General features: G+C 40.0%; 1 protein-coding gene across 1 annotated transcript; it reads left to right on the forward strand.

The window, feature by feature from the left end:
• Window positions 1–2,258: 2,258 nt before the first annotated feature.
• MUC13 (mucin 13, cell surface associated) lies at window positions 2,259–14,708 on the forward strand (the record flags this gene model as incomplete). The annotated part of the gene is made up of 10 exons (XM_010163393.2): window positions 2,259–2,414; window positions 3,331–3,437; window positions 5,068–5,123; window positions 6,486–6,652; window positions 7,962–8,087; window positions 8,653–8,764; window positions 9,856–9,893; window positions 12,033–12,120; window positions 13,199–13,406; window positions 14,658–14,708. Coding segments are annotated over 10 exons (1,109 nt in total), but the record flags the coding sequence as incomplete, so codon positions are not given.
• Window positions 14,709–15,660: the final 952 nt, after the last annotated feature.

The following is a 15,660-nucleotide window of genomic DNA, read 5'->3' on the forward strand; positions in this document are numbered from 1 at the left end:
CGGGGCGCACACCAGCAAGGAGCTGAGTGCCAGGAGTAGCGTCTGGGGAATGTGAAGTGCTCACTGCCAGGAATCTTCCAAAGCTGGCCAAGCCTTCATCTGAGTGGGAGTTGCATGCAAGACAAAGAGCCTCACATCAATGCTGTCTCTCCTCTCTACTCTTCCTTTCTGGCCCTGGCTTCAAGGGCATGATTTCACAAGCCTTGTTGCTTTCTGCTTGAGGTCTCTTCCTCCAGAAAAGTATTTGGCTTCAGTAGGAGCTCTGGGAACATAATACCTGGAGATGACCCTTCTAGCCAATGAAACATCATTAAGTGTTTTCCTTTCCACTTCTTAGGGAATGAAAGAGAATTGGTGTATTTTTCCCCACTGCACAGAAATCCTCTACATCATCTATGAGAATGTACCTATGGTTTTAAGTGAAAGAAACTAGTCAGAGTGAAAATCAGAATTTGGTTACTAGGAAGCGAACTGTAATTACCCTCCTATATAAAATGTATATTTAAATATAACTTTTAATTACTTATAAACTAAAAAGTTATGTATAGATTTGAAATACATGCTCTAAAATTCTTAGAGAATATATAATTTCTTAGAGAAAGTATAACTGACCATTTTAGACAAAGAACATACTCTATAAAAATTAAATTTAAAATATATTTGAGATTATTCCAATATCCTACTGCTCTATACATTTCTTTCTTGTGGTGGATTTGTAATCAGATCTTTCTAAGAGTTTTCTCTTTCTTGTTGCTGTGCATGTTTCCAGCTTAGCCTCTCACAGGATAATTTTAAAGGAAGGTTTAACTGGAAGTTTTCCTGTAGTGCTACTAGTCTTCCAAGTGTTTAAACATGTTGTAGTTGAAGTGGACCTGGGCTGGCTCAGGACAGAAGCAAAGGCCACAGGTTGCTCTGGATACACCGAAGATGTTGTGAGGGTGGAAACAAGAACCTTGCCCTGGTCTTGGGGTAGCGATGACGAGCTTGGCATTGGGGGAGAGGGAGAGATCTGTGGAACCTGCAGAGCTTTTGGACAGAGAAAATTTGCAGGCGGGAGACAAACTGAATGGATAGAGATGTTGCCAGATAAGACAGGCATGCAGGGTAAATCATACTGAGCAACAAGTTGAAGGAAATAATGGCAAGGCACTGGCTAGAGTACAGGGCAAGGTAGAACCAGGCTTGGGAAAGGTTTTGAGGCACCATACCATGCTGCCCTCAATGGCCTCAGTGTAACCAAGGCACTAAAAGAGCTGACATAGTAAGTTATTTTATTTTTTCTGGGAATGAACACAACATCATCTTCAGCAACAGCTCCAGCAAGTAAGTAGAAGGCAGCAATCAGCACAAATCCACAAAGTTTTGCTGCTGTAGAAGGATGGTACAGTAGCCAGTTAATATAGTAAGTCATATTATGCTGAAAGCTGTAAGCCCTGCAACAAATTCCTTAGCAGCATACTCTGATATCTATTGAGGCATGTATACTACGATGATTAACTTGGGAGCCTTAATTTTATTAATGTGTCTGCAGTAAAGGACCCTACCACAACACTGTATTATAATAAGGCAAGTACATACCAGTGCAGTATTAAAGACCCACAGGCTATTGTAGTCTACCCTTAGTTCTAACTTAGTCACTGCTTTTGGCAATCCTTGATATGCTTTTTTTGTTTGGTTTGGTTTTCGTTGCATCAAGTAGAGTTAAATTGTGAATGCTCAGTATGACAGACAATGAGTTTCAGCCTTACTCTGTCCCCTCACTGTGATATCCTGCTGGATTGTGTAAAAAATTACTACAAAAAACGGGGGCCTACAAGAAAGCTGGGGAGGGACTTTTCATAAGGGCAACTAATGACAAGACAAGGGGAAATGGGTTTAAACTGAAAGAGGGTAGGTTTAGATTAGATATTAGGAAGAAGTTCTGCACTGTGAGGGTGGTCAGACACTGGAACAGGTTGCCCAAGGAAGTTGTTGATGCCCCCTCCCTGGAAGTGTTTAAGACCAGGCTGGATGAGGCTTTGAGCAACCTGATCTAGTGGAAGGTGTCCCTGCTGATGGCAGGGGGGTTGGAACTAGATGATCTTTAAGGTCCCTTCCAATCCAAACCATTCTATGATTCTATGATTCTACTATACAGACATTAAGCAAGCAAGACAGCCACGTGCTCTTTAATTGCACCTATACAAGTTTCCTTTAGTAGATGTATATATGAGCTATTTAATATATGAACATATGATCTGGCTATTGCAATTTCATAGAAATCCTGACATCAATATCTTCCATCTTTGTATCAGGGGACTTCTGCAAGTCAAACCCTTGTGGAACAAGTATGCCTAAATGTGTTGCTTTAAATACCACTTTCACCTGCCTGTGCCAATATGGATTCTACTATAGCAACAAGGATTGTTACAAAGGTGAGTTGCAGCAGGGCAATCTATATTTTTAGTTACTTCACAGATAACTGCTCAGGTGAATTTTTCTTCCCATATCCCTTGTTCTCATGTTATAACTGCAAACATAATCAGTCTGGGAAAGTGACTGCTGAAGAATGCCTTGCTTTGCATACAGCCACTGCTACAATGACCTAGATTGTTAGCTCACAAAACAGTGACAGCTGAAGAGGTTAATGTGCTAGGAAAAGAAGGTGAGTTCTCTGTCAGGGGTGCTGGAGATTAAAATAAGTGAAAAGTGGGAAAAAAGCAAATGTAAACCTGACATCAATATTAATATCCAGGATTTAAAAGGCCCAAACCCATGAAGACCTCTGAATGACTGACTTGATTTTTCCTATTGCTGAACACTCATCACAGTCCTGTTGAAATGCATCTCTGAGATGCTGCTCAAGGCCAAGTATGTGAGCAAGTGGGGCTTCTTCTTTAAGTGCCAGCAGGCAGGATTCTCAAATTTACTTGTGAGCCAAAAGAAGCAAGTAGACACTTAATCACTTTCTCAGATATGGTGAACCACATCAACTACTTAGTGGTTGCAAATTTGGAATCTTTAATACAGATATTTTCTCACTAAATTTTGTAATACCTCAGATGGAGTCTTTTCTTAGCTTCAGACTATGCTTACAGTTTAACATTATCCAGTTTCATAGGTTAAGGCCAGGATCCTGCCTGCTTCCCAGGTAGCTAGAGTTTGTCCCCATTATGTCTGAATTAGTTGAGCAAATATTTGTCCCCTACTGATTCCTCCAGTATATGAAAAATAGCACTGATGGATTTCTGCATTGTATTTCCCCATCTCTAAAGCCTGGAGAACTCTAAGGTGAGACTCAACTTACTTGAATGCTTTCTAATTAATTAATATTCTCTGTTCTCATTCCAGGGCAAATATTCCCCGGGGTCATTACACTGAAACAATTTTACAATGATAGTCTTCAAATGGTAAATTCTGCACAGTATGAACTGTTGTTCCAACATTTAACAATATTTGTGAGTGACTATGGTTTTTTTTCTTCTGTATATTTAATGCTATCCTGAATGTCGTGCAGACAGAGGTGATACACACTGCCTAGGATAGTTTCACTTGAGAAACCCACTTCTTTCAAAGAATGCTTTAATTAGTTTAGACATATTCATAAAGGACTTGAATTTTGCCCTCATATGAATACATGCATAGCTCTTGCTGAAGTGAAGGGATGTACCTGAAATAACTAATATCTGCATTTTTAGAGATGCTTCTATTCTGGGAAGTTCTTACATAAATTGCTGTATATCTTTTACCATTCCCTGTCCAGAAACCATGGGGCTGAGAGAAGTTTTCCAACCCATTTAGTTTCTGATCTCTGCTCTTTGCTGAGGGCTCAGTAATACTCAGTGATAGAGTAAAAATGAACAATTTGGGTTTTTTTTAAAGAAAGCTATTATTTCCACACAGCACAAACTTTTCAGAATGGTTGTCCAGCTGTGTATAAATACCTAAATAATAAGCCTCTTCCATGAGCATACCAGTATTAGTATTTTAATGCTATTAGTGAAATGGATATTAATTATTTTCAGCAAACTCTGATTTTAGATTAAATCTGGTAATGGATTTCCTGGAGAAGTAAGATGAACTGATTAGTTTATACTACCATGTTAAAACAAGGGGATTTGATTATGTTGCTTTCTGGAAGTAAGGAAGAAGAGATATGCAACTCTACTAGACAGCTGATAAAAAAATATTCACCAAATACTAATCAGAATTCATCAAAATTGGGTATCAAATTATTCACATTATTATATTGCTTCCTATTAATATTTTATCAGAAAGTAGCTAAAAATTATCCCTCTAGAATGTTAAAAAATATTTTCCTCAATTTTTTTGTCCTACATTTTTTCATGACATGATTACAGAACTTCATGATATGCAGCACTAGAATAGATATGTAATAGTATGAAAAGTGAAAATAGTATAGAAAAGAATTATTATTTTATTACAAAGAAGGATAGTTTATCTTTCATTTCAGTTGACTTAGACATCCTTTCCTCATGATGCCTCCTGCTTGTGTGGCAGTTGGAGACAGCAACCTCTACTAGTTGTTTCCTACTTTACATGGGGTGAGGGAGAGCAGTGACTTTTCTACTGGCAGCATCCAACCCCAATGTCTTACTCATTGCTGTGCTTCTCCCCATTGAAGTGCTGTGCTTCTCCCCATAAGATCAACCCCTGATGATCCTACTTCACTGCACCTTAGGGACACATGCCATATGTAAGGTTGCCTACTTCTCCCTCATCCCTCTACTTGTATGTAGGTTGGTACTGTGGAGATGCCCTTCTAAGCGATGAGTCCGCAATGGGGGGATCTGTAGCTGTCCAGCCAGTCAGCCCTAACACACTGCCTGACATTCATTCAACTTGTGTCTTTCCATCCCTCCACTGCTCTCCTGTATTCCCTGGTTTACAGCACCACCACCACTCTTCTGCAATACCTTGCATGGTGGATGTGACTGATCAGTTTGCTTTATTTGTGCCTATAGTGGCATGTTCTGAATTAGAACTTTATAGCTGAAACCTCAGTGCTGCCTGTGATTTTGCTCTGTTTCTGCTTGCCTTTAACTCCAATTAATTTATCTGTTACAGTTTAAGAAAGTCTTCATCGATATGGGCTTTCAACAGACTGTCATTGTGAAAATTCAGTAAGTTTGCCAGTTTGTTTTTTGCACAGTGTGTGCTTTGCACGCACCCCGTTTTAATCTGTTTCCCCTGGGAGTATTCAGTTCAAGATACTATATGGGATGAGTTCAGTTCATTATGCTTCCTGCTAAATGAGGCCATTCTTTTTGTATTTTTAAAGATCCTGGGATGCTGGGCCCATTTTTACCCCATGGATTTCCAATATATCTGTGAAGTGGGTTGGCTGAGATAGCTCCACAGTGGATCTCCTACTTTTAGCACCATGTAGGATATGGCTTTGTCCTATAACTAGTAGCCCCTGTGATATCTGACATGGCTCTGAAATTGTAACAGTTGACTTTGAGGTTCCCATGTGCAGGTCCAACTGGAGTTCCAGTTTAATTTAAGAAACACTCTAATTGCAGAAGCTCACTGCATCTCATTGTGCATTTGCTGGTCTCTCCTGATGGCAGGCTGAGCAAAGATGCTATTGAATGGGCTGTGGTGACTGTAGCTATGGGCATAGGTCCTTTGCTGATCTAGCTCTGTCAGCTTCTCTGTGAGTGCTCCCTAACCCACATCAAGCAAAATCCAGCATACTAGCACACACAGCAGTGTAAACCCTTTCAGTGAACACCATGGATTAAGCAGTTAAACAGACTGTTTAGCAGAATTGTGAGGGCTGTAACTTCCAGCAGAGTGGTTCTGACAAACACATGGGGCACAGTAACATCTTAAGGCACTGTAGCTATCTACCACTTAAAGGTATTTGTGTGCATATCCCAGCAGCACAAAGTTCAGCTGAAGAACAAGGTAGTCACTGCTGTTCTCCACCTCACCCCAGGGAGATTGCTGTCCAGCTGAACCCAACCCAGCCAGCATGCTGTTAACATAGATACCTGTACATTGCAAACAGACCCTTCTGAATGCATTGCAGTCATACCCTGAATTATCTTCAGCATGCTTCAGCCTGGGTTCTCCACGTCATGCCTGGATGACACCACAGGCTGATGTGAGCATGTAAAGGTTAGAGTCTAACAGATGAGGTCCTCCACACTGCAGCCAGCTTGAGATTAGTCCAGTAAAAAAAATCAGTTCTGTGCCAACAGTACACAAAGCAGTAATGTTGTTAGCATTAAATCCAACAGCCTTTGCTTACCAGATACCTATTTACATCTGGCTCTACTGGAATTATGGCCATTAAAAGATTCCTAAATAAGGCTTGAAATAATTTTCAGGTGTCTTAGCAACTACCTACATTGTGGGGTGCAAGAAGCTAGGGGAGAGAGGGAGGTTTGGCAGAAATCTTATCTTGTCTTTGTATCTAGTTTGCTATCCATATGGATTATATGAGGCTTTTAAATGATGCTATCTGTACTTTTCAGACCTCAAAAAGAAGGCAGAGCTTCTCTTCTAGAAGGCAAAGATTCTCTTCTAACAAGTGTAACAGTGACAAACCTGTTTGTAGAGAACCCACCTGTCGACAATGAGACAGTTATTGATGCAATACGTAATGCAGCAGAAAATTCATCCTTTGTCTCTGAGTACAGAGGTATGTAATTCCTTACTGTGGAAGTAAATAATTAGCAGAAACACAGGTTCCTACCTTCAAAGCTGGTTAGGACATTTCTGTGTGTAGCAAAGCCCATCAGAGCAGAAGCCTTGTTGATTTTAAGGAGCTGAATGTTCAATCTTTGGTAATTCTGAAGACTCAAATATTCAGTGCTGGGCATTTTTGTCTTACTGAGGCTTTCTACTTCCTCTGTAAAGAAAAGAAGGAAAATACTTATTCCCAAGTAAGCAATGGCATGTTGATTTTAATCTATGGAGTGTTAAGTGGCTGGAAAAATCAGAACAAAATATATACAGATATATATTGTACTTATGAGAATAAGCCAGTATTTTACTGGCAAAATAAGATGAAACTCTCTTTAGACTTCTTCCATAATTAACCATAGTAATTGAAATGAGGCCTCACTGATTAGCTGCTGAGCTAAGTGATTCATTGGTCTAAACCAGTGAAGTCTTATGTTACTTAAAGTATAATACTTGGAGAATGATTTTCTAAATAAAATACGGGGTTTTTTACTCGTTTTTTCTTTTTTAAAATATGCTCCTATTTTGAAATCAACTTTCACAAAATCCATAGCTAATAATTAAAGGAGTCCATTTCACGGCTTGTAGCCTGAGTTTGGTCTCTGAAGGTGACTGTATCCACCTCAACCATGACATTTCTTGTGTGCTGGTACTGAATGTGAAATAGAAAATACTTGAGAGCTCACAAAGCACCAGTGCAATCCTATCCCTTCACTGCATGCCACCCACTGAGGTTTTTAAACCATTTCCACTACTGGGACATGGATCTAAAGAGCAACATACTGGGCAAACAGCATAATATTGGTCATGAAATGAGCTGCATGCCCATAAAATTCTTGTCTCTGTAGAACTGTATGGGATCTGGGCCTCACAGTTCAGTTGTAGAAGAAACTAAGGGAATAGTTCTAGGGTTTGTCTATTGTTTTTTTAAGGTGAGTCAAAAAGTCAGTGTTCAGAATAGGAACTTAAGGATAGAATTTCCCTCTTTGTAGACTGAGGGGCAGGAAGGTTTGGAGGCAGTTGTAGGAGGCTGAGAAACAGGTCAGAAGATGTGATGGAAACAGGAACTTAACTGGTAAAGACCAAGTGAAAAGAAAGAGCTGGTCCAAATACCTGCAGTATTGTTGTCCCAAAAAAAGAACTTACAAGGGTTTTTTCAGAATTACTAAATAATTGGTTTATTATTTACTGAGCAAGTCCACTGCTTTCTCTGAAGTGATATTATTAGTACTCAGGTTTGCTTCCTGACTGTTTCTCTTTTAAAGCTGCAACCTATTGTGATGCTTTTAATTGTGATGCTCAAACCACATACTGCGAAGAAAGTATGTTTCCAAATTGCATATGCAAAAGTAATTTCTCAAAGACAGAATGGGATGATCGTTCCTGTTCAGGTAAGAACCTTGCTACTTCATCTATCCCTGAAAGGCTCACGTGGTTATCCACTGTCTCAGTCCCTTTTTGAAAAGGATGCTCCGCAAACATGCTGACCCGACAGGAAATATTGCAAACACTCGTGATAAAATAATGAAAGCTGCCTATAATAAAGGCCAGTGAGATGTGATCTAGTGTAGGCCTTTGTGGCCCCTAACCTGTCTAAATCTGGTCCAGTTTTAGATCAGCTGCAATACAAATCATCTGCTGTGAGATCAAACCGCAGGTCATTGCTTGCCTCTGTAAGATACAGCCTAGCCAGATTTCCATTCTGATGAAGCTGGACAGTTTTAAACAAAGACTGTTTACTTCTAATTTCATGGTTTTGTATTTCAGTCTCTATTCTACATAGGTATAGCCCTAAAAAAACAATTTTGGTGCTCTGAAGCACAACAAAGTTGTGTGTGTTTTCAGTGCAATAAATAAAAATAATAATAAAAAAATGACTGGGACAATTTTCTCCGGTGTTGATTTTTTTGGGTCTGCCTTCAATTCACTCTGTATTTTTTCCCTCTGAAAATACAGATTGCAGTGAAAATTGTTCTGCAGAAGAAAACAAGTACTGTGCAAAAGAAAAAGGGATTCCAACATGCAAATGCTTGCCTAACTTTGAAGAGAAGGAGGAAAAATGTGTATCGTGAGTACTCAGCTTTTCCTTGTGTTCCTGTGTTCTAGGAAAAGATAGGGGAGAAGAAGATCTAACATGGGGTTACCCTCAATCTAGAAGAACAGGTTGCAGCTGTGTGAATCAAAGACTTGCCTAAGGTGGCTAGCAGGTGGACAAATTTCCATGGTGTCTCAAGTTATGTCATTTTAACTGCTTGGCATTAGCCATTGGTATGCACTCGTAATGCCTCAGAGGAAAGTCAAGGATGTCCAAGGTCATCTGTGAGTCAGTGAAGAGGACAAATTACTTCACGCTTCTTTTGTGGGTTGCCCACATAAACATAAACTATTCCTTCAGAGTAATTGAGCCACAGGAACTGGTATGCTGAAGCATTTTGTAAGCAACAGGCATTAGAGCAAGACTTGCCTCAAATCCCTGGAAAGTTTCCACTGATATCAGTGGGGACTCTGTTTCCTGGTAACTTTCAGACCTACATTATTTCATCGTGGTTTTCTCTGTGGGTATTTCTGTCAGCTCAGAATCAGAACAGAGCAATGTTGTTTGCTGGTGAAGCTGAGTAAGTTGTTGTGCTCTGCTCCTGTGGATAAGCAGAGGGACCTTGCTCCCTATATCTATTAATTCAACTCTTTTTGTAGTTATTACTGCCACACACTGAACAATTCTTACCACAAAGTTGATATATTTTAAATATAATAAATTAGTATGGGAGGAAGATAAAGAGCTGCCAGTCCTTATAGACCTTATATTGAGGCTTTTGATAAAGGCAGTGTGTAGCAATTCCAAGCGGCTCAGAGGTGTAGGGCTTAGTTCCTTGGAGAAATTAGGCCCTTTTAACATTTTTCAGGCTAAGAACCTGAAACTTTGAGTGCCCAGCTCAGCAGTCATTCTGAAAATCTCAGATTGTTTTACACTAACAATGAAACTAAAGAACTCAATATTAAGATAACATTAAAGAGGAAACCTGTAATGAACACATTTGGCAGAGAAATTGCTGATAAAAGGTGGAAATATATTATTGTTTTGTGATCATGTGCTTAATGACATTATCTTTCTGTTCATTCTTTCTTTCTTTCTCCTTTTTTATTTTTTCTCTCATGTAGTTGTCCAGTGGGCTACTCTGGGGAGAAGTGCAGCAACAGTAAGTACAAGAATTTCTGATTTTTTATTATACAATGGAAAAATACCTGGTAATGTTTAATCTGCCTGACATAACAAAAATACAGTAGTAGCCTTTAGGGGTGACACCATCCTGTATTGCTAGCAGGAAAATGTTAGGAAAAAATGAATGAAATTCTGCTGCTACCTGGAAGGAAAGAATCTTCTTGAAACTCATATTCAGACAGACAGTAGCATTTCCTCTAATGATCTCTACAATAATACCAATAGTTTTTAGTAAAACAGATTACTTGACAGAAAAGCATTTAGTCCTCATCTAAAGACATGCAATGCTGAACTCAGCACCACTAATGGATTGGTTTCTCCTGTAATTAATCACTCCCTCTATCAAAATATCAGTGGATTACTCTAATTGGAAAGGTTTCTGCTTTAATATCCAACCACTGTTTCTTGTTTTTCCTTTACCTCGCACACACTGCACAGTATATAGTACTCTGTATCGGTGAAGTACCAATGGCCCTGACTGTGTTATCCCAGAACTGTAATAATCTGCACAAGGTAACCAGAGAGGCCTTCCAAAGCTTTTCCCCTTTTCTGAGTCAGTTTTGCAGCTGTTTGATGCACCTTCTCCAATTTCCACCATTGTATAGGTTAGGAGAGGCCATTCTTCATGCCTTCTAGTGTTTATACGTGCCTAAATTCAGAACATCTAACATGGTCAAAGGCAGGTTGAAAAACAAACTAGTTATGTTTCTTCACTTCTCACAACCCTTTTGGCTTTATTTCAGGAAAAGGCGTATCCTCATATGGCCCCTTGGAGTCTCACACTGCTGCATTCTTAAACTTATACATATTTAACATGTATAAGCTATGAGATCTTCAAGGGTTTTCATCTGGTTTTACCTAAAAGTTTTGGAGATTTGCTAACAGCAGTTGTAGTGCAGAAAAGTGAACTTTGCCAGGTGTAAATGTTTGGCAGGAAGGATATTTTTCATCACATGGAACATATTTTTCTAGAGAAAGTTTTGGGAATTTTAAGGCCTTTTTCATAAAGCAAATGAAAATGCTAAATCAGCACAAAATCAACACGTTGTGAATTTAAATGTGAATTTGGAGCCTGCTAGCAATAAACTCCATTAATAGCCTTATCTTCTCCATATGGCACTTAGTAGGTACTAACATAAAAAGTTTGCTGAGCAATAACCAAGGATACTTTCCATATGTGTTTGGCACAATGTTCTCTTGAGGAATCATACTCCCTGTTGTCTCCGTGTATGCTCCTATGATTAGATGTGTGGGTTTGTTCTGCTGGTAATGGCACAGCTGGTGGTTTCATGTTGTATATCTCCAATACAGGCATTCTGTGTATTAAATGGCAAACTCATAAATCCAGATTGGGATCTTCAAGTAGGTACCACCAGTAAGGCTGGATAGCTCAAGAGACTGTCTTACCCTTCACAGTCTTATCTTGAAATTATACCCTGCAGGACACAATAATCTTATTTTTAATTTTTAAAATTTTTTTTGTACCATGGTTATGCAGAGCTAAGACTAGTTTTAGTAGCAATTCCATTCACAGTTGAAGGAAGAGACACAGAATCCATGTCTTCCTCCCTTAGTCATGCTGGTTCTGCAGCAAGATCAGTAAAAATGAATTCTCCTTGCTAAACTTTTATTCAGATATGGGATATTTATGCAGTGTTCATAGTGCCATATAATAGACACATCAAACCTTATGTGCTTAGGGCATGGGAAGAGCCTATTTGACACCTAACTACATATTTTAGCAGCAATACTAGCTTAAGTCACCACTACACCCTCCCAGTTGTTCTCGTCCCTCAGCTATAACTGTGTCTGAAGCCATTCAGTGCATGGGATTAGGAACCTGAGCAGGGATTAAAATAACCATCCAGAAGAGATGGTCTTTAATGCAGATCAGTTCCTTAATTTATGTCTCTGTGTCCACAGAGAGTTGTACTGAGACAGCACCAGGAGCTTGGGAATGAATAATATCTTCTTCCTTATCTTTCATATCTATCTATCTTTCTTTCTTTCTTTCATAGTAAGAGGACAAGGATAGGACTTGGTTTTCAATATTTACCATGAGTATTCAACTGATATTTCTTTTTTGTTTGTTTGTTTTTGTTTTCTTTTTTCCCAGATAGTGAACTCATCCTTATAATAGTGGGTACAGTGCTTGGAGCCATTATCCTGATTTTAGTGATAGCAGTCTCTGTTGTTTCAGTAAGGTAAGAGTATTTCTTACAATTGAATAGAAGCTGCATTGCTGTATGTTTGTAGAGAAAGAAGTAGAAATTTAGAGAGGGGCAGGGCTGCAAATGTGGTTGCATGCCTAGCTGGGCAGACAAGTTCATTTAAGTCATGTAGTCATTAGAATTTGGTTTTGCCTGTGTGCTAGGCCCAGAAGTGTTTATTCTCTTGCTGTGCATTCAACTATGAAAGCTTTAGGCTAGTCTTCCAAATACACACCTGACCCATTAATCCTAATCCTGCCCTAGCCAGTAATCATATGGCATCTGCATAAGACTGAAGAAGGATGCTGATATCAGAAGGCTTTGTGGCTCAGATTCAGACTCTCTGCAGCTTTCCCCGCTAGCACTTCAGCTCAAGGGCTTGCATTTCCCTTTCAGCTTAATACGAGTGGCATTTCCAGCCAAACTTCTCTATAAAGCCTGCTGTTCCTGGTGTCCTGGCAAATCCCCAATTGCAGTTGCACCTCCTCACTTCTCTCCACGCAATAAATACAGAAACACTCAAGCAGTTCCTCTGCCCCTACTTTTAGCACTTCCCAGGTGAAGATGCCTACAAGACTTCCCAGAGCGGTCATAGCTTGCCAGCAGGTGCACAAGCTGGTGCTGAGTGTGTGTGCCATGCATGGACTTGTGATCACAGACAATTCAAATGCATCATTTGAGTGGCCAGCTTTGGCTGCAAGCACAAGGGCAACCTTTCTTAACTGGGCTGAATGAATGCCTCATTTCTTCTTCTGAATAGTCAGTTAGAGCCAGTGGTGGTGAAGGAAACTCCTTTTACTCTAGGAACTAGTTGAAAGAGGCCGAAGTCTCCTCTGTCCCTCCTAGCAGCTTAGCCCCATCTGTGATAAGAGATGCCAAACTTTGTACTCTGTCATTGATAACAAGGGTTTTGCAATAGGTATGCCAGAAAAATCTGTTGCTTGTTTCAGAACAGGACTGAGCATTGAAAATAAGGTAGGAGTGGACAACTCAGTAAATTGGACTTACTCAATAAGTAAGGCACACTAAAGGGTCTTTTAAAACCTCCTTTTTTCTTTCATTTCCTCTGAAGAGCCAAACACAAACAAGATCCAGAGAAGAAGAGCCTGATAAAGTCAGGATATTCCAATCCAAATGCTGATGATGATAGACAGACCACGATGTTCCCCAGAGTCCAGACCACTTCTGGCCATGCGAACCCAGGGTATCAGCCAAACAACCCATATGAAGTGCCTTCTGCAAACAGAAGTCATTTTCCAGAGAGGGATTATGATGATTTGGTAAGTGTTTCACACAGGCCAACAGGAACTGCATTCCTGAATTGTAACATTGTGGGCTACATTGTGGGCTACAGACATTGTTGGAACATAACCTCCACTCTGTCTATCCACTCTTGATCTAGAAGGCCAAAGTGGTATAAAGGCAATAACAACAGTTAACTGCAGCTAAAAAACATCTCCCTTAACACAGAGATCAGCACTTATCTTACAAAGAACTTCCACAGCCCCAGTAGGCATGTGTCACAGGAGGCATATGTGACAAGCAAGGGTCATAGCGACACTTTGGCTGCCCAGTGGTCTGGACATCTGTCTGCATTGACCAAACAGATCCTTCAGCACAGGCACACATGCAAACATCACAGGCTGTTACAACCTGGGCTTCTTTTAAGCCAGCTGTAGTGTCAATAGGTGCTGCAGGAGCACTTCCCAGTTGCAGCCTCATGCAAGATTCCGGGTCAGGTTAAACTGGCACAACTGCCCAGAGGATCCAGGGTGTCCTCCCACCCGCTCTGCCACCACCTAGTTCACAGCAAGAGCCTCTGCACTTGCTGCAGCATTGCAAAGGGGTAAAGGGTGAAGTGCCATGGAAAAGCTAGCACAGCTTTTGCATTGATATAGCCCAAAGGAGCCTGTTCAGCAGAGGTGTGTCAATACCTGGAAGGTGTGCTCTGAAAAAACTGCCTGTTTTGTCCTTGAACCCTGCAAGGGAACTGTGGAGGGAGCAGGGGCTTGGGAAGTGCTGCACTGTGCTATGATTATTTGCTGGGTTCTGCATCCATTGAGTAAATGAGAAGCATATTGTCCATTCCAAATTTGTTTAAATTACATTTTAGCTCCACGTCTGCGGTGCAAGAAACTACCCCTGTTTAGCAAAGCACATCTGTTTAATTGTAATACACTTATGTGTTTTGTGGAATTGAAGCCTAAACCGTGACAGGAGCAACAGAGAAATCTGATATTTAAAAAAGAAAAAAAACCCTGCTTTTAAAAACCTGACAATTAAGATAAGAAAAACATCTATTTAGTTAGGTGCTTGATCAGATTAACATGGATTTTGACATTTCTAACTTTCCAAAGATGTCAAATTTTCACTGATAAAAATCTGCCTGTTTGATTTTCCTTGAGGGCTGGTGTGCCACAGACAGAGGGCTATCGTGCAGTGTGCTACATGCTGAACTATTCTGAGAAAGGAGCTTTCTGACCCAGAGCTACTCTTCATTTCTTTTCTTTTCTTGTCCAAATTCTCTGTAGTATGAAATATCCCGGGAGCCTGAGGGCTTTAGGATGCAGCGCAGATACTAAGCGACCAGAGCAGTAGAAGGATGGACGACCACCGCGACAATGGGTCAGACCAAAGGGTTTTGCAGCCTCTCACCAATGCAGTTATTTCAGCAGAAGAGATAACCAAGTCCATAATCCCAGATCCTCTGAAGATTTTCTAAAGGAAAATGCCTGCTTGAAGGAGATTACAGACAACTCTGAAATAAGGGAAAAAATGAAACAGAGGGCAGGGAGGAGAGGACTTTTAAAAGAACTAATGGGCTCCAATAAACATTAGAATTCTTTCAGGAGGCCAGTACGCTGGCAAGAGAGTGAGTGTAGACAAGATACCAGCATTTTAACTCTGCTGTTTTTCAGTTCTTCTGGAAGATGGTCCAGGCAATATGTGTGATGCTGAAAAATGTCAGCACCCAGAGCATTGCCTGTATTTTTGCTCACTCCATTTCAGCTGCAGCCTGCATGGCTTTGGGCAGATCCAAGTGAGATCAAAACTGTTCTTCATGACAACCTAATCCATTTCTCTTTATTATGTCAGATACAGTCTTTTTTCCCTCCTCAACACCCCAGTATTTCCGATCTTAAAGCACTCAGTTCAGATCTCTGCTGACATGGGTTGTGTGAGACAATGGTACTTGTCTGACCTTTTATGCAGCCTTCCTTCCCAATACAGTAAGAAACAATATCTTCAAACAAACACTATTGTTCTCCATCTTGCACAACTATGTTGATTTTACATTCTCAGCTCCTGTGGAGAGTGTTAGCATTTTTTTTTCTCTTGCATTCTTTACATTTTGATTGAATCATCTTAAGTATTTTTGGTTTTCATTTCTTACATACACTCAATATTTCTGTCTGTAAAAGAATCCACATTTTAGCATATTTTACTGTGTGCATTATCTGTTGGTTGTTACTTATATATATTAAATATATATGTATGCACAAATATGTATATATATATTTATAGATTAAGTTC

This window comes from Antrostomus carolinensis, unplaced genomic scaffold, assembly GCF_000700745.2.
Source record: "Antrostomus carolinensis isolate BGI_N321 unplaced genomic scaffold, ASM70074v2 scaffold56112, whole genome shotgun sequence".
Classification (NCBI taxonomy): Eukaryota; Metazoa; Chordata; class Aves; order Caprimulgiformes; family Caprimulgidae; genus Antrostomus; species Antrostomus carolinensis.